The 18,350-nt window shown below is 42.8% G+C and overlaps 2 protein-coding genes across 3 annotated transcripts in view; one reads left to right on the top strand and one right to left on the bottom strand.

The window, feature by feature from the left end:
* The window catches only part of TRAK1 (trafficking kinesin protein 1), a 126,807-nt gene extending 120,948 nt beyond the window's left edge, over positions 1–5,859 (top strand). For both annotated transcript variants that reach the window (XM_053939701.1, XM_053939703.1), the window contains exon 17: positions 2,883–5,859. In XM_053939701.1, the coding sequence (XP_053795676.1) occupies positions 2,883–3,681 (799 nt within the window). In that variant the 3' untranslated portion in view covers positions 3,682–5,859. The remainder of the gene's footprint in view (positions 1–2,882) is intronic.
* Positions 5,860–10,865: 5,006 nt separating this feature from the next.
* Positions 10,866–17,384, bottom strand: CCK (cholecystokinin). Its single transcript, XM_053952542.1, has 3 exons — positions 17,221–17,384; positions 15,417–15,674; positions 10,866–11,247 (listed from the first exon to the last, which is right to left on the bottom strand). Exons 2-3 carry the CDS (start codon positions 15,670–15,672, stop codon positions 11,111–11,113), a joined length of 393 nt encoding a protein of 130 aa, XP_053808517.1. The 5' UTR covers positions 15,673–15,674; positions 17,221–17,384; the 3' UTR covers positions 10,866–11,110.
* Positions 17,385–18,350: the final 966 nt, after the last annotated feature.

The raw sequence follows: 18,350 nt of genomic DNA, 5'->3' as shown, positions 1-18,350 counted from the left end.
TTGTTATTGTTGAATTGCTGTCAGTTGTGATCATAATAAACTCTTTGGGTGTTACATCTAACAAATCAGTCAGAAAAGATAGCTAAATTCAGTGCATTTTCAGCTGCCTTAGTTAAATGGAAGTTCATAATTTGTTCAGGAGAACAAAGATCAAAATAAACAAAATTATGTTTTCAGCAGATGTTTAAGGAGCTCCTCCTTACCAACTATAAATGATTCTTCACAGGTCATGTGAGGAGGACGAGAAACTGCGTTATGTCTCATTGTGATGAGAGGAGGTATAGGGCAGACACTGTGACCCAGCGTGGTCGGGGGTGAGCAGTACTGCCAGCAGCGTCTGTGTTGGCAGGGTCATGTACAAGGAATGCTAGTGTGTGTGGCACCAGCTAACCCCAAGAGGTTTGGCATTTACCTACCTAGTTACATTTTAACCTGTGCTACCCCAGGTGTTGCTCTAACCTGACTAAATTTCATCCAGCTAAATGAAATGCTCCTTTATTTGTTTTTCTTCTCAATCTAACTCTGAGACCCATCACTGGGCTGAGCTGCTGAGGCCACTTTGAGTCTGTTTCTGTGATTGTGTCCAGGGTGCCCTGCGGTGTTGTTCGGTTTGATGGGAAAAATATTTCCCAGTTAAAGCAATGCCAAAATGATCAAATGGAAAAAAAGGCAATATCTGCAACTGCTTTCTTGCAGGGATGGCTTGTTTTTTAAATTGCACTGTAGTGTATAACTGTGCTGAAAAAACAGTAGAAATACTAATCTACATGTCTGTGCAACTGAAATCTGGAAAGAGTGAAGCTCTCTAAACTGTTGGAGTCCTATAATTTTCATCTTGTGACTAGGATATCTTGGAAGCCTGGTAATTAACACCATATGTCTGGATTTCTGAAATGTATATGGTCATGCCTTGTAGAAAGTCAGTTCATGCAGTAGCTTCTCTTTCTTTTCTGTCCCTCATGCTTTTCAGGACTTCTGTATTCTGTATTTAGCTGTATAGGAGATGCACCACTGGGGTGGGGGATGCACAGTGGGATGTCACTGCATTTTAGTTCCACTGGAATCAGAACTATGAGGTGCTTAAGAGATGAATTGTGAACTAACTTCTTTCCACTTAGCCTTGCCTTCAGAGTGTGTGTGCTGCTGCAGTTGGGTGTGCATGGCCTCCTTAGCTGTGCTGGGAGAGATCCTTCTCCCCTGCTGATGTGTCAGCCTAGGCAGAAAGGACAGGACATCAGGATGTGCCTTAGCACATCTGCCACCTGCACTGACAGCCACAGCACACACGGGGGTGCAAGGAGACTGAGTCCAGAGGCACTTAGCAAGGCTGCGTTTCTAATTACATCGGCCAGTTTTCTCAAATAAGTGTTTCACTAGAGTACACTAGGAGGAATATATGGGATTCCTCTTGTTGAATTACAGCTGCAATTCAACTTCCTCAATTTCACTTCCTGATGGTAAAGGCTCCAAATCATAGTTAGAGATCATTTTGGTCAGACCTTTTTAGTCTTGGAACGAAGACATGACTTGAGATTTCATACCATCAAGCTAATATTTTCATAATTAAGAAGTGCCTTAAAGATATGCTGGTTTTTAGACCATAGGACTAGAGTTTCCAGTGTTATGTGGATTCACATCACCTGGTCACTGTAAACCATGGATCTAGATGATGTTTTAAGCTCATCAGAAGCTACAGCTCAAAGCATTCCAGGGTGTCTAACTTGATATGCACATTATTGTTGGCTACACAGAGTTCATTAATGTAAAGTGAAATGAGACTGAAAATTCCAGTCAAGACATCATCTCAGCCCCTTTTGTTCGTATGGGAAAAAAGATGTAATTTAGTCATTGGGCAGAGTCTTCTCTTAGAAATCCAACCAGATTGTCTCAAAGTGGCTCTTTGAAATGCTTTTCTTGGTGCAGAGAACCCCATTTAAGTTAAAGTCGCATGTTATGGCTGAGCCAATCCAACAGCATGGCTCTGCTGAAAAGGGAAGATCTCACTCTCTCCCCTGTTCCTTCTCCTCCCAGCTGCTTAGTTTTCCCACTGTCTTGCACTGGCTTTACTTTCTGAGTCTTTGCTGAGTGTCTTCTACTTGCTAACCTGGCAAGGTGAGGGAGTAGATTTCCTCCTTTGAACAGTGGTGAGCTCACGTCAGTGAATCCTTTGTTAGCATCAAGTCCCTTTAAATGCTCAAGACCCTTTAAATGCCATTAGAGGAGATGAACCTGTGCTTAGGAGATATTACTGTGGGTTTATTTTTTTTTATTTGTGTGTGTACTTGTGGCAAAGACCATAATTTGTGCATGGTTAGAAAAAGTTGGATTTTTTTTTTTCCGGAAGGTGCATGGAGCTCTTGGGATTGTCTCAAACAGACATGAATTTGGAGTGTCATAGATATTCCACATGCCTTGTATCTGGAATAACTAAGTGCACGATGCCTTAGTGAATGAGTGTTCAGTTCTGTGTGCTCAGAAGTGACACTAAAAAGTAGATGTCTTGCTTGTACCATTGGTTCAGTCTCCTGCATTTCCTTGTCTCTTAGAACTAATTGGGAGTTGTGAGAGCCAGTAGATCAGGAAGAAAAAGTGAAGGTGTTGATCACAAATCTGTAAATAGTTTATGAGGAGAAATGTGGTGCTGGGTGTTCGCAGCAGCATTAATCCTGTGAGACTGGGCTCTGAAGTGTGCAAAGTGGAGATGTGTTTTGTGAGATCTGATGGTTTTGCACTTGTAATCGCATTTGTGGGGGGCTGGGAACTGCCAGTGTCCTGTGCACTCTCCAAATGGATAAAAGGCCCTGCTCAGGGTTAAAAATTTTACCTGTAGTAAATTTTTATTTTCTAGTGGAGAGAATAACTGAGTGCTCCTTTGCTTTCAGCCTTAACGCAGCACCTACTCCAGCTTGTGGCAGCATTAGCAATCTGAAAGGCACCCCGGTGGCTACTCCCTGCACTCCTCGGCGTCTGAGTTTGGCTGAATCCTTCACCAACCTCCGGGAATCCACAACCACAATGAGCACGTCCCTGGGACTGGTGTGGCTGCTGAAAGAAAGGGGCATCTCAGCAGCAGTGTACAATCCACAGAGCTGGGACAGAGCCAGCAGGAGCACCCTGCTGAACACATACTCCCCGAAAATGGCAATCATTCCTTCCACTCCACCAAACTCACCCATGCAGACACCTTCTTCTTCCCCTCCATCTTTTGAGTTCAAGTGCACCAGCCCACCTTATGACAACTTCTTGGCTTCGAAGCCGGCTAGTTCAATCTTGAAGGAGGTGAGAAATAAAAAGAACATCAGGAACAGTGAGAGCCAGACTGACGTGTCTGTTTCCAACCTTAATCTCGTGGACAAAGTCAGGAGGTTTGGTGTTGCCAAAGTTGTGAGTTCAGGGCAAACGTCAGCTGCTCCTTTAACTGATGACCAGGGACCTCTTCTCTGTGGGGCACAGGGACCAGTGAGGGCCCTTGTTCCTGGAGGCCTGGCACCTGACGGTCTCCCCTTGGGCTGCCCTGCCGTGACCAGTGCCATTGGGGGCATCCAGCTAAACACTGGCATCCGACGGAATCGGAGCTTCCCCACCATGGTGGGTTCCAGCATGCAGATGAAAGGCCCAACGTCCCTCACTTCAGGGATCCTCATGGGAACCAAGCTCCCCAAGCAAACTAGCTTACGATGAAGGACTTTATTTTTACAGCTAGTCTTTTTAAATGAAAATACTCAGATTCTTTCTCCAATCTCCTTTTCCTTTCCCTACCACCCCTTCATTGCCTCTTGAGTTTGACAAATCAACTTTGTGCCTAATGGGAGAAATGTGTAAACTTTGTATAAAATGTGTAAATATGTACCAGATCTATTGTAACTAATTGGATTATTTTACTGTTCAATTGAGTGCAAAAGGCTCTATGTTATGATTGCTGTATTAAGGTTAACTTGCTAACCTTTTGAAAAGTTTTTTTTTTAAGATGCACTGAAAAAAAAAAGAAAGAGCAAAACCAACAAAAAATAACTTGACTAGAAAAACGTGAATTCTGTAGCTAGCCTAACTTGAGTCAAAGGTGCATGGGAAGCTATTGAATGTGTTACGTGAGACCTCCCATTACATCACTTGAAGCATGGGAGCATTTGTGCTTCGTTAAATACTGAAAAAAACACTCAGTTTAACATATGGTAGTTTTAATTTTGCCTCTGTAGATCAGTTGAGCTGAGTTATTGGAGTGCCTGGCTATTATGCCTGAATGGATGAAACCTTATTTTTATTTTCCTGTTCTGTATTTGCCTCCTGCCCAGGATTTATAAACTTGAACTAATACTGTGTTGAGGTCAGCAGGCCTACTGGGTACCTGGGATATTGACATATTCCTACCACAGCTGTTTCCTTTGGCACACTTACACTTTGTGCAACTTCTTTCTTTGTTGTTCTTTTGTTCTGTTTTGTTTTGTTCTTCAGTGCTGCACTGGATTGTGGAAGGGAAAATGCTTTACTATGTGTTGCTGCCACTGAAACATGCTTTGTCAGTGCGCCCAAAGAAAACAGTTTTCACAACTTGTGAGGTAAACATGGCAGTGACTTCCTAGAAGTCCCAGTTGCGGAACAGATCGACAGATAAGAATGTTATAAAAGAACATGTAGCAAAACCAGTATTAGGAAAAGGTGAGTCCTTGAAACCTCAGCAGAGAAGCACAGAAAACATTTAGTAAGGGAATGGTACAGGTGGAAAGAGCAGCTTGCAGCCCTCGTGCTGATTTTCGTGTTTCATGCATGTCAGAGACCGTGGCCTTGAAAGCAGTGTGAGAATATTCTCCACCCATTTTCTGTTTTATTTTTTCAGAGAAACCTTCTTCATCCAAAGTCGGACCCTAACATAGGTAAAAGTAGGGGGAATGCTTTATTATCGCAGTGTTTTTAAAATGCGGAAAATTCCCGCCATACAAACCTATAACCCTCTACTTTTTCAGAAAGGAAACCTAAGACTTCACGCAACCTTTAGCTGCCAGGCAATCCTAATTGTATCGCAATTTTTTCTCTGTTTCTCCCAACCTTATGCTGGGTGCTTGTAGAAAGAGTTGAAATACCTTGGAACTGGAACAGACTGGAGGGAACTTGTGTCTAGAGTGGAGCTGAGACATAAATATTTTTTGGAAGAGGGGATGGAGAGGAGCAAAACAGGGAGGGTTTAGCATCCACTTTCCTTTCCTTGCACTTCATGTGGTATCAAAAGTCAAGCTCCCCGTTTGTTACCATTGTCACACTACACATAATTGCCGTGAATTGCCATTTGTACCAGACTGTTACTAAATTATTAGCACTGATAATTTCTTGTATAAATGAAACTGTCTTCTAGTCTTTGTGACGAGAGATAGGTGGGTGGTTTGTTTTTTTCTGAATGAAGTAGTTATTGCAGTAGTGCTATGGACACTAAGGATATTTTTTGAGAAAGAAAAAAAAACACATCGGTCAGTTACAGCATGTGTTTGAAGACTTCTATTTATTCTATGAACTTACAATGTTTTAGTAAAATGCCATCAGCTCTGTTTGCTGTTGTATGTGTGCACTTATTGCAAGTAAATTTAAGTATCTTTTTATTTGAATGTATCTTAAACCAGTAGATAGAATAACAGTTGATTCTGAAAAAAAGTCATGGACTTAATGGACCATTTTATATACCCAGAGGAAGAAAGCAATACCATAAGAGAACTTAAAGTGTAGAAGGTAATCATGCAATTGGGAAATATTATTTAGCCTTTAAATAAGCTGTAGGAGCTGTCCACCCACCAGAGAAAGCAATTGTAACACATCAGAATGATGAAATTTAATTTTTTTCTTCACTAATATCAATAAAATAACAGAAAAGTTGCACTGTTGTGTGTTATTCAACTTTTTCCTGTTCTTTTAAGGTGATAAATCTTCCACCTTGATCTCTTGCTCTTATCTCTTAGTTAAAGCAAAATAAGAGGCCATCTTTTTTTAAATTCTTAGACACAGAACTGGTTGGAAAGTTTTCAGATTTTAAGCTTGCTGAAATCAGTGAAAATTGAGTCAAAAGAAAAAAGAGAAACAAATGTACCTTTTGATTTTTTTAATTTGAATTTTCAGAATGCAGAATTGGATGTTGTATGGTTTCTGTATTTTGAGGAAGATTTTGCACTCTCCTATGCTTAATGCAGTGCAAAACCTGTAGTAACAGAATGTGAAAGTACAGAATAAGGAGGAAACATCCTGTGTTTTTCAGCAGGACTGAGGTCTGCTGTTAGCCAATATCTTCGTTACTGAGGGAGGGAATATTACAGTGATGAAACATCAGGTAGTGAGGAACTCAAAAAACTTGGACACGTGGTGAAAGCTAAGTAATGGAAAAAGCTCCCTGGAGGAGGGACTAATCAGGCAGTAACTCAGAAAGATTAGACATTAGGAGAAGGATGTGTGTGTGTGTATGAGGTGGAGAGGGAAATAATAGCATTTATATCACATACTTGGTACAGAGAGAAAATGGGACAGCAGTAATGCCAAAATAAACTTGTAGAGTTCTTGGATTAGTGTGACGCAGTGCCCTATGCCAGCTGTGAGAGAGGCTGATGCCAGGGGCACAGCCAGGGACTGTCAGTGAGTACAGACATTCATCCTTCCTCTCTGCACAGCTCTGAGCCTGAGAGAAGCTCGTGGTTGGAAAGTTAATGGTTAATGGGAGGGATCCAGGGAAGAGAAACATTTGTGCATCCAGCCCTCCTTGCCTGGGAAAAGGAGGAGTTAAGCAAGTGCCAAACTGGGGAAGGTGAGAGCTGATTCCGAGATGTGCAGAAAAGAGAGTGCTGAAATTGTTCTCCACCCTTGCAATATTGAAGTATCTCAGAAACTTTTCTGGATGCATCTTCGCTTCCGGATAATCCTCCTCTGAAAGCTGGGTTGGGGGAGAGGAAGATGAGGTGCTGAGGATTGTGTCTAAGACTGGGCTGTAGATGGATCCTGGAACATAGGAGAGCCAAGACTGGCTAAAAACACCTTTTGAGACTCTTCCCATTTTCCTTTTACATGTATCCTAAGCATTGGATGGCCCCACAACATACTGCTATTGTGCACAGCGGTTTAAGAGCTCTTCCCAACTCCCTGAACACATTTACTGGCAGCTCTCTGCATTGAATTGAATAGTCCAGCCATGCCAGCGAGATGTGTCCTGCCTTCCTTTGGTACAGACAGCACCTGCTGCCTGTGGCTTGTATTCACAGTGAAGAATTAGCCTCATTCAGCTGTGCTACCACATCTCACTGGGTGCTGCTCAGACCTGCCTTAATTCACTTAACAAGCCAATTGAACCACAGAATGCTAAGGAAAAGAAAAGGCCTGAAAGTTACTGTCCTTGGCTATAATGTAGGCAGTGGGCTTTCATGTGAGGACTGCATATGCTTGAGGAGCCAGTAATGTTTGTGTTTAAAAGATGACAGAGATCTTTGTCCTGCTGAAATAGAGTTCAAGCTGTGCTGAATCCAAGTGCTGTTCAATTGACACAGGTACTTAGAAATGATTAAAGCTTTAACAAGCACACAGCACACAATTTTTTTCTTTCTTTAAGGGAATTTTAATGAACTTAGGGGATACAAAAATTGAACACACATAGAAGCCTTTCGCTGCTCTGCTGGGACATGGAAACGTTCATCTTGTTTGACTTGCAAATTCCTCTGCGCAGGCCTTGGAGAGGGGAGTGCCTGGTCTGCTGTCAGGCTTGCTGAAATGTGCACAGCTGGGATGCAGCTGTGAACATCTGGCTGGGGCATGTTGCCAGCCCACATGCAGCAAGGATGGAACAGCTGGGGATGCATCAAAGCCAGGGAAAGGAGAGCAGGATCCACACACATTCCTGTATGAAATACCAGGGGAGATGAGACTGCTCAGGGTCAGGTGCACTGGTGCAGCTGAGGTTTCCCCCGCATGCTGCCCTGGCTCCCAGGGAGAGCTGCCCCCCTCCTCAGGCATGGGTGCTCCCTCTCTCTTGCCTGGATTTCCCTTCATTCCCACAAGGAGCACTTGATGTTTGCACCATTTTCACAGCTGTTGTATGCACAACTCCACACAAGCAGAACCACAAGCTTTTCCCAAATGATTTATGTGGAGTTTGCAGCAAGCTGCTCCATTCATGGAGATTTGTGCAGCACCTGTTTTGAAATCAAGTTAATGAAGCTGGAACAGAACTAATTGAATCAAGCTCATGGAGGAAATAAACTGCAATTAAACACAAAAAGGTACTGATTTGCTATTTTGCCAGTTTAAATTTAGCACCTATGCACATGCTTTCATAACGATAAATTTAGATAAAGCTAAATTAAATGTCAAGAGAGTTGGCAGCGCCAGAAATCTCATGTCCCAGACAGCAGCACCAAGAGGTTGTGTCAATGCACTGCTGTGTCTGCTGGAATCTGTAGGGCACTTCTTGGTCCAAAGCCCTTGCTAGATGCAAGGGGCTCCCACCCACCTGCAGACCCTCCATTCCTAAGGCTGCTGTTTCCCTTGGATTAAAACAGGGCAGCCTGGAGAGTGGTTTCACTAATGCCACTAGGCAGGGTTGCAGCTACCGGGGCTGCGTGACTTTCCCAGGTTTGCTGGCTCCCCTGTTTAGCTCAAATTAGCACCTCCAGGTCACCTGGCAGCTGAGTGGTGTCTCAGCAGCCTTTACAGCCCTTTCCCATCTGGGGAATTTCTTCTGTTCCCAGAGGAGCAGGTGATGGATATTTTTATGATAATGAGGATTATGTTGCTGAGCTGCCAATAGCCTGCTGCTAACAGCCAGTTCCCCCTTGCCTCGAGGAACAGCATTGTGTCCCAGAGTTACAGTCCCTCTTCATAAATACTGCAATTGCCCCTATAATTCTTTATTCTTGACCCTCACTTGCGTCAGTCAGGTTCTGAAACCATTTTTGTGTGTCAGGCAAAGACACCCTTGTCCTAGGGGAGCGACATGTAAAAGCTGCCAAACCCATCACTTGACTGCATTGAGGGCTGTGCACTTCCATGGACATCTTCAGAGACCTTCAGAAGAGAGGAACGGGAAAGAACATATTTGTCTCTCCATCCATCTGCCTGTAGGAAATGAAACAAATGAGAAAAAGAAAAGGTTTGTTTTTTTCCTAATGATAACATTCTGCAGTAGTAAGGCTTGATTTGTAACATCACCCACTCCCAGACCCCTGCAATATATTACAATATTACATCCTTCATCAATTTAAGCCAGAAATGGAAACATTTAAAAATATTGCTTGAATGTTCCTGACATTAATTTAAAAGACAGCAAAGCAGAAACTGAGTTTTCTCTCAAGTTACTTTTAAAGAAACATATTTTTGGTGGCAAAAGTATAAATAAATGTGTTTTTAGATTTATTTGTATTTTCCTGAGGTTAAAAAAAACCAAAATAAATGGTTTTAATTTCTTGTTTGAAAGTTTTGGAAAAAATGGACACTTTGCACTATTTTGCTGTGAGCAGTAACCAAAACCAATGAGAGAATTCAGGTGATTTAAGACCCAGGCTAGGTGGCTTGGAAACTGGTTGACTGGGAGGGGCTTGAGAGGAAGAAACACAGAAAAGCATTTCCATGTTTTCTGTATGAGATGCACCAAAAGAAAAAAAAAAGAAAAATTGTGTTACTAGAGAAGAAAACTCCCTGTTACTGTTTGCTGAATTCTTCCTTTCACTGCAGATTCTGCAGTGCTGTTTGCTCTCCCAGCTGCTGCTGGGAGCAGCTCCTCAAAGTGTTTTTGTGCTCAGCCGTTGGCACAACCATTTTGGTTTGTTTCCCAATGCTGGTTTTAGAAAAATTTTGGTATAGTGCAAGTATTCTCTATGTATTGTTCTCTACACTTTGTGTTTGCCTATCAAGTGCTGTAGAAATTGCTACTTCTTTCCTTTGGCAAGCACCTGCTTTCCCACGTGTGACAAATATATTCTTTTTTGTATTAGTGCATACCATACATTCAGGAGAAACTCTATGAATTATGCAATGTGAAAATCACCTCCTTTACAATTTAAGGCATTCCTCAGATGTGAGCTCCAGCTGCTGAAGGAGACCCAGGATCTGCAGGGAGGTTGGTTACCTGTGGTGGAGAAGGAGCGTGCAGGTAAAACAATTTTTTTGCAGCCTGCCCATGGGCAGACAGGAATGACTGCAGCACCTGTAGGGTGCTGGCTTTGCACAAGCTGGGATCACTGCCCAGCTCTGAACCTGGGGCACTCTGCCCTGCTCTGAGCCAGGTAAGAGCTGGCTAGAACCTCCCTCCTCTCCACATCGGGGGGCAATGGCCAGCTCAGCCTCTGTGATACTTGGGAGCCACCTCTTTCCTGTAAGGATACTGTAACTAGACTGCTCAAACACCTCTCCCTCTCAGGATCACCTTCTGCTCTGTTCAGGAAGCTGTCTTCACCCCCTCCCAAATGAATGTTTAGCTCACCATACAGCTGGGAATGCTCTGTTTATTCTGTGATTTGCAGCCATTAGCAGAACTTTCACATTGAATTCACAACATAAAACAAATAAGCCAGGACAATGAAGCAAGTTGGTGTCATCCCTCTTTTTCACTGTTTTAGCACTGTTGGCTGTTCACTGGAAAGATGTGGGCTCAGTGTATAACTCAGTCCTTTGTAAACAGGGTCACCATGAAAATAGCTGGTCTTTTCTGGTAGTATTGTGCTGCTGTGTCTGTATTTCGACAAGTTCCCTAGAGTTCAAAGCTATTGGGACTGACACAAGATTTCTCTGAAAAATAGATAATCTGACAATTCAACCCATGGAATATATTTACAGTGCCAAATAAAGGCTTTACGATATCTCTCTTTTATAGTAAGACACCCAGCAACATAAAGTGGCAGGACAAGGAGAGATAAGTGAAATCATTTTAATATAGTATCAATGTATGAGAAACCACAAAAGAAAGAAAACATTTCCTGGAAAATTCTGCATATGTATATATTGCATTGTATAGTCTTACAGACAAACTTGTGTCAAATACATGATTTTAAATACTTTAAAACACTGATTTGAAGAGGACAACAAATTGATTTATCTTTTTTTGTACAGACATGGGAGTGTGATTTTTTTTTTCCTCATTGCTATAGTTTGGTGTTCTTCAGGAAGAATACTCGTATTCTTCAGCACTGCGGCGTCCAAAATCCATCCAGCCCATGTAGTCTCTGTCATTTATCCTGTGAGTAGGATCAATGCTCTGTACCCTGTTTCCCATAACTGAGAATCTTCCAGTGGAACCTAAGGAAAAAAGCATTTGGGAGAGCAGAGAGTAAGAGGACACATTTTCCAGGTTCACCTATGTTCTGATCTGGCTTGTGCTCATTAGCAGATGTCTGCAATAGTTGAAATGGACCTAATACAGGTCATGTAACACCACGGTCATGTCACTGGGGAAAACATCAATAGAAACCTTATAGGTAATGTCCTGGAAGTGGCTTGGATTTTTTCAGTGCAAAATAAACAGATCATTTTCTACCTCCTGCTGCAAGAACATTCTGCTCCTGTCTGACAAAAAGGAATATAGATACATTTTTCCTTTTTTCTTCCTATTTTACTAGAGGGAGAGAATCCAAACTATTTCTCACTATTTCTATAAAGCCCCACATTTGCTGTCTCATACTGGGAGAGCTGCTCTACATGCAAAACAACTTTTCTTGAGAGCAGGCTCAAGCCTGAGACACCGTGGCCCTGTGTTGCTTAAAGGACATAAACATAACTACAGGAGATCTTACAGTGCAAATTTGGCAACAAGCAGGGTAGAGTTATGAATCCTAGGTTTTGTGGAAAAGTGGGAATAGTCCTGAAGTGGAAAAAGTTGTGAATGGAATTCACAGTTATTATATGGAATTATGCAGGGCTTTTCACTACGTCAGGGATTTTTTCATTGCTTATACAAAGCCTTCATAATTCTTTTCACAGCAGAGTCGGATGCTGAGTTCTGATCTTGCCTCATCCTTTCTATATGCCTTGCTTAAGGCATCAAAGAGACATAAATTATTTGCAAGGAGAATTTATGCTTTTAAAAAATGGGCTGGAATCCTCTGTTTTCACAGCCTCACATAATGTAACTGAAAAATACAGGGACAGGTAAATTACTTCTCTCTGTACTCCCTGAAAACAGACAAAATTGATACATAACAATAATTAGATGGAGGTAAGCTTTGAGTGAAGAAGGGACAGATTTAATATGTTAGTATTCAATGCAGACTGAGGCTTGAGGAATTGATTAAAAAGGAAAAGGAGCCCAAATTAAATCCCATATATCCAAATCTACACAATTGCTTTGCTTTCAGTTTCTTGTGTTTTGAAGAAACCTCTATTGACTCTGCACTTTTATATTTTAAAGTCTTCCTCATCTAGTGCTTTATAATGAACATGAACCACCGAAACAAAAAGCAACTGCATTGCTTTGTTAGTGGTTGCAGGGAGTTGAAGGTACACATGCACAAAAGCCATTAAGATATTTACCTATAACAAAATGACAAAAAAAATTAATTTTCCCTAGAATAGAATGTCTATCATTAAATGCTCATGAAGTTCATGCCATTAAATGCTATGAAGTTCACATTCATAATTCAAAAAGTGTAATTAAGGCAATGACAATGACTCCTTAGCACAATAAGCAGGCAGGGCTCAGGCAGTGCAGAACCATCACTCAGATGTTGGTGCTTAAGTTCTGAGCCTGCCATGACCTGAGGGCTGTAAAGGCTCCCCTGGTGCCACTACTGTCTGGCCAGTCAAGGGCTCCTTAGAGGACATTAAATGTGCCTGTCACTGGCTTGAGAGCCACAACATCTCTTCTACATAGTACCAGATTCAAGCTGAAAGCCTGCAGATGAACATAATTGAAAGCCTGGGTCACAAATTTCCTAACATTACCTTAATTACCTCTCCTAAACCCACTAGAGATGTCATGTGGGTATTGCAGAATCAGTGTATGACAAACATATTCAAAGTTGTAGCAGTTCAGCTACGGGACTGCCACCAATCCCTAAGCCCCTGAGAGAACTTAGCTCTATCACTGTTTTAACTAGAAATAATTTACAAAACCAGCCCTTCATGAGGGCAAACGCCACTACTGGTGACTGCTAACACTAACAAAAGCCCAGACTCTCTCTGGAATTTTCTAGTGATTATTATGGTTTAGATAGGTAACTAATACAGTAGATGTGAGTGTTCTGCAGGGATTTCTGAAGTACTGTCCAGAGTCTTCACATTAAATGAGAATATAATGTTTTGATAGGAACACTGTATGTATGTTACAAATTAAGTAAATACTGGTTTTTCTGTGAATTTTCTTTCCTGTAACCAGCAACTACATCTACAAACTAGTCTAACTAGCCTAGTCAGATCACAAGAATCTCATCATCTGCTTCCAGACTATTTTTAGAATTAATTATATATGTCAATAACACATATTCAGGAAATTGTCCCTCATATTAATATTTACAAAAAAAGACATCTTAAATCCAAAGGGGTTTTTTTGGTTTTTTTTTTTTTTTTTTTTTTTTTTTTTTGTTTTGTTTTGTTTTTGTTGTTTTGGTTTTTTTTTTTTTTTGTTTTGTTTTGTTTTTTGTTTTTTTGCTTTATCTGGTTAATCTATTTGGAAATGTCAACCACATATTTAGGTTGACATTTCCAAATGTATCCAATAATGAATACATAAACTAGAATGAGGAGTTCAGTTTCCATGTGGGTAGGCAACAATGATTATGCTGGGGAAAGGTAATGAGGATTCTGCTTCGCAGACTGCTGCAGTAACATTCTTATTCCATAACAGCCTTAAATGTAGCACTGAATTGTGGAATTTTGTATCTGAATTATCTCTCCATTAAATTGCATGAACAGCTAAAAGTTGTTTCTTAATAGATATCGTGCAAATTGCTAACATGAGATGAAATCTTTCAGGCACTATTGGAAGTGATTCATTTTTCTGTTGTTTCTAATTTGGCTGTGTTCTGAGTACACAGAGGAGTGTGTATGGCTGCACATGTAATGCACAAAACCAGATGCGGCATCTCTTAACTGCATACCACCATCACAGATAAGCATAGGACTTTGCTGAGCATAGAGGTCAGCAAGGAAGCTGTCAAGAGGTGAGGGTTAAATGATCTGCATTATATGGAGAAAGCTCTTACTTATATAAAGTGAACTTTATCCTAAGCACAGTCTGGGGCTGGGTGTCAATTAATTTCTCAATGTCTGTATGTCCAGGTAATCCTAATCCTAATTACTGGCTTCTCTTCACACCCTCTTTCCTTCTTAGATGTCTCTCCTGTGTAGAGCAGGGCAAAGGTTGGAGTGAAGCTTTCATGAGTAAACAGAGTTTCTCTAGTGGCTCTCACTGAGGTTGGCAGCCAAAAGGCCACAGCAATTAGGGTGCCCATGGTGTTACTCTATTGAGACACCAAGCAGTATAGAGATGAGACAGCTCAAAAGGAAAAATGTTTTCTTGGGGAAGTTTCAGTGGTCAATGATTTTGAGCCATCATTTTTACTGGTAGCACCAATGGCATGCTTTTCTGCCTATATAAAATATATTCTGTAAGGTGTCAACAGGGATAGCTTTACTCTTTCTCTTATGTAATTCAATTGTTTCCTCAAGTGACTAATAAATCTCATTATAAGAATGCTCTGTAATCCTACTGCTCTACTGATTCTTCATGTCCTTGTTACACAGTGCCATGGAGGTTTTGGATAACTGCAAGATTGTGTTCTCAGGCTGCCCGAGACCAAATACCTACCAGGAATCAATGTGTGTGGAAGCAAATATGCTTTTACTTATCATTGATTTTAATTATTTCACTAATAAATATGAATATTATTTACATGAATATAAATATGAATTCAGTATTTTGAAAGCTTTTGTGCTATCATCATTTCCTCTGGGAACAAATATATGAAAAATCCAATACTCAGAATATTTTCTTGGTACAGGGATTTCTGACTGAGGTGAGGCTAGCCATTTGGTCTGCATTTATCCTCAGAAAAATCTTCCTGCTCTTCTAATTTTAAAAGAGGGAGGGAGGGAGGATTTTAACTAAATTGAAAGACTTCAAGGAAAACATAATTGTTTTATCTGAGATACAACATACTGAAAATAGCACCAAAATAATAAGGCAATGAATATAGTTAAAAATAAAAGCTGAACTACAACCTAAGAGGTCGGTGACATTCTCTCCAGGTATCTTTATATGACTCTCAGTCAGAGGCTGCAACAAATAAACCCTTTTTTTGGCAAGGGTTTGGGAGAGAGCATTTGAAATGCTGTCTACTTCAGGGACAAGCAGGCAAAATCTAAATCCTATCTTCTCTAGGAATTCATGTTAAATGATAAAAGGGTTATCTCAGCTCCTAGGAACCCCTGCAGGAAATCCCAGCAGCACAGAAGCAGGCTGTAACCAGTACCTTTTCTAGCTTGCTGGAGATACTTGGCCAGCAAGGCTCCGATGTTGGCTCTTTGGTCACTGCTGGCATCCAGCCGTTGCAGTGATTTCAGGGGCCCGGCAGACGACGGAGCACGGGAATGCCGCTGATGTTCTGTCAGGCTCTGCTCCAGCTCAGCAGGCAGAGGATGCCCATTGTGCGAGCCCAGAGTTTGCTGTCCAAGGGAGCTCACCGAGAGCACGGCGAGGAACACACAGATGCATAGCCCGCTGTACATTGCTGGGGAGAAAGGGGACAGGGGGCTGTTACATGACCAGATTTACTACATTTTGTGCAGTCCCTAACCCATCTTCCATTGGGGATGGTGGCTTCTGAGCAAACTGGGCTCGTGTTGGCTTTTTTTTTATTGTAGGTACCTGTGGGATCTGTCTTAAGTTGGAAAACATATATGTGAATAGCTAAATATCCTTTCTATAGAGGAAAGTACAGGTAATTCATTTTGTTTCTTCCAGCCTAGTATGTGCTGTATCTCCCTGATCCACTCAATTCTTATTTGCTTTTCTTTCTTTGGAAGATGTATTTCATAAAAACTTAAGGGACTTGAATCCATCTCTGTGAAAAAACTCATGATTCAAACATTTCAGTATTTTACTATTACATTAAAACCCTACTGCTATTACAGATACTCAGTTTTGACAAGTTCTATGAAGAGCCTTTATTCTACCAGTCTTCATTGATTTGATCTTTAGTGTTCAAGAGGTTTCATCCCATCATACACAAAAAGAAGAAAACCAAAATCTTGCCACAGTGAAAGAAAAACCAAAATCTAATACTCCTGCCCAGAACATTTGATCTAATAGCTGGAGTGGTAAAAGCTGTATAGTTAAAAGCTGTAAGAAATAAAGTGCAACTTAATATCTTCTTCATATTAAACAGAGAAGTTAAATTTCTACTGCTTTCTTTCTAAGCAGTGTACTAAAACAATCTTGGTTTACTAAATCATTTTATCAAATAAGCTGAAATGGTATTTTTTTCCTGGAAACAGAGAAATCACTCTCAATTCTTAGAAGAAGCAAACTACCTAGTACTTCATGCTATGGGGTAATTTTCACTTATAATACACATGGATTATCTCAGCTACATGAGATTTTTTTGAACTGCTTCAGTTCTCTAACAGTACACTTAAAACAAACATTTAAATTTTAAAAGGGGATAAAATTAAGTTTATTTATCCAACACACACACTAGATCAAAATAATTAACAGTATATAAACCATGGGAGTTTTAAAATATTCTCAGGAGATGAGTGAAGTTGTTGAAATGTCAAAATGTCACTCCAATGTGGTTATTAGTGAGGTACCCATCTAGGTTTGGGTACTTGGAGACTGATGGTGCATTGCACCTTTCAGCTGTCCCGAGTCCTGTATTTTTTAAACACACACACACACACACACACACACACACACACACACACACATATATATATATATATATATATATATATATATATATATATATATATATATATATATATATATATCACACACACATATCTAAGTACTCATGTCCTTGCTATGGTTTCCAAATCCCACGTCTCACCGCGGTGGGAAGCCCAGCGCGCCGCTCCCCGCACCCCGCTCTGGGGTCCACCCGGCTGCCCGCGCTCATCGGGAGCGGCCGGAATTCTTCTTCCCCGCCGGGAAGCGTTTCCTCCGGCACTGAGCGGGATGCCCTCCGAGCCGCCGCACAGGTAAGCGTCAGGCATCCCCATTTCTTTTGCCTCCCCGCCCTCAGCAGTGGCACCGTCAGAAAAGGCGCTCCCTACCTTTCCGCTGCGCTTTTCCGAGGTCCCACTCGAGTTGGGAGCAGTGAGTCCCGAGTGTGCCCAAGCAGGGAAGTCGGGGGAGACTCAGCCTCGGCCCCTTAAATAGCGGCGGGCACCGAGGTGGTGTTTACACATTTCTGACGCAGCCGGGGCCCCCGCCCGCTCAGCCCCCCGCTGCCGCGTCTCCCCGCCCCGGGGACCGGCACCGGGGGTGTGTGCGCTCCGCGGGGGGAGCAGGGATCCTTCCCCGCCTTCCTTTCCTGCCGCCGGCCGGCGCCGCGGTGCCGCTGGGTGCGGAGGAGCGCGGGCTCCGCGGGGCTGGCGCTGCCCCACGGGCCGGCCCCCGACGGGCGCTCCCGGCTCTCCCCGGAGGGAAGCGCCCGGCTGGCTTGCAACTGGGCAATTAAAATGCTCCTGACCGGGGGTACTTCCCTCCCCTGCCGGAGGCTCCAGGTGGGGCTCACGCCCTCAGCACCGGCAGCTCCGGCAGTCGGGAGTCGCCCGCAGGCGGGAGGGCTCGCCCTGGCCGCGCTTACCGGCGCTGTAAGGTGCGGGGTCTGGGGCGTTGGGTTCCATTCTCTGAGGCCTCCGGTGACCTGAGCCCGGGGTCACAAATGCCTCCATCCTCCCCTTCCTCTCCTAAATATCTGCTCGGGAAGATGGGACACTCATTTCATTTAAAAAGCAAAGCATAAAGCCACGGACGATCCCCACAAAAGCCGTGGATGGAGATGCCTTAGGCGTGGGTTCTCCCTCGCTAACCACAGAACTGCTAGAGTCTCCTCCGGCCGCTGCAAGGGAACATTGTCCCTTATCGCGCCCTCGGCCGGGCCGGTGCTGCCCTGAGGCGATTTTCGCCAGGTGTCCGCAGCAGCCTCGGACACTGTCCCGCCCTCCCGCCTCCTGCTTTTCGGGAGATGGAGGAAGTGCCCTCAAGCTCGGGCTGCCCGGACTACCACGCTGAGGCCGCAGAGGGACGGGCAGGATCGGCTGGGGCAGCCGTGCTCCCGAAACTCTCCGCAGCTCAACCCCCGGGAGCAGCCGCTCCTCAGCTCTGGGCTCAGGCGTCATTCTGCCGAATCTGTGCCTTAGAGTATACAGTTTGGAGGCAAGTGAGTGGGCGAGTTGCT

Source organism: Vidua chalybeata, chromosome 1 (assembly GCF_026979565.1).
Source record: "Vidua chalybeata isolate OUT-0048 chromosome 1, bVidCha1 merged haplotype, whole genome shotgun sequence".
NCBI lineage: Eukaryota > Metazoa > Chordata > Aves > Passeriformes > Viduidae > Vidua > Vidua chalybeata.
Note: the sequence above shows the minus strand (reverse complement) of the source record. Positions and strands in the feature narration are given on the sequence as shown.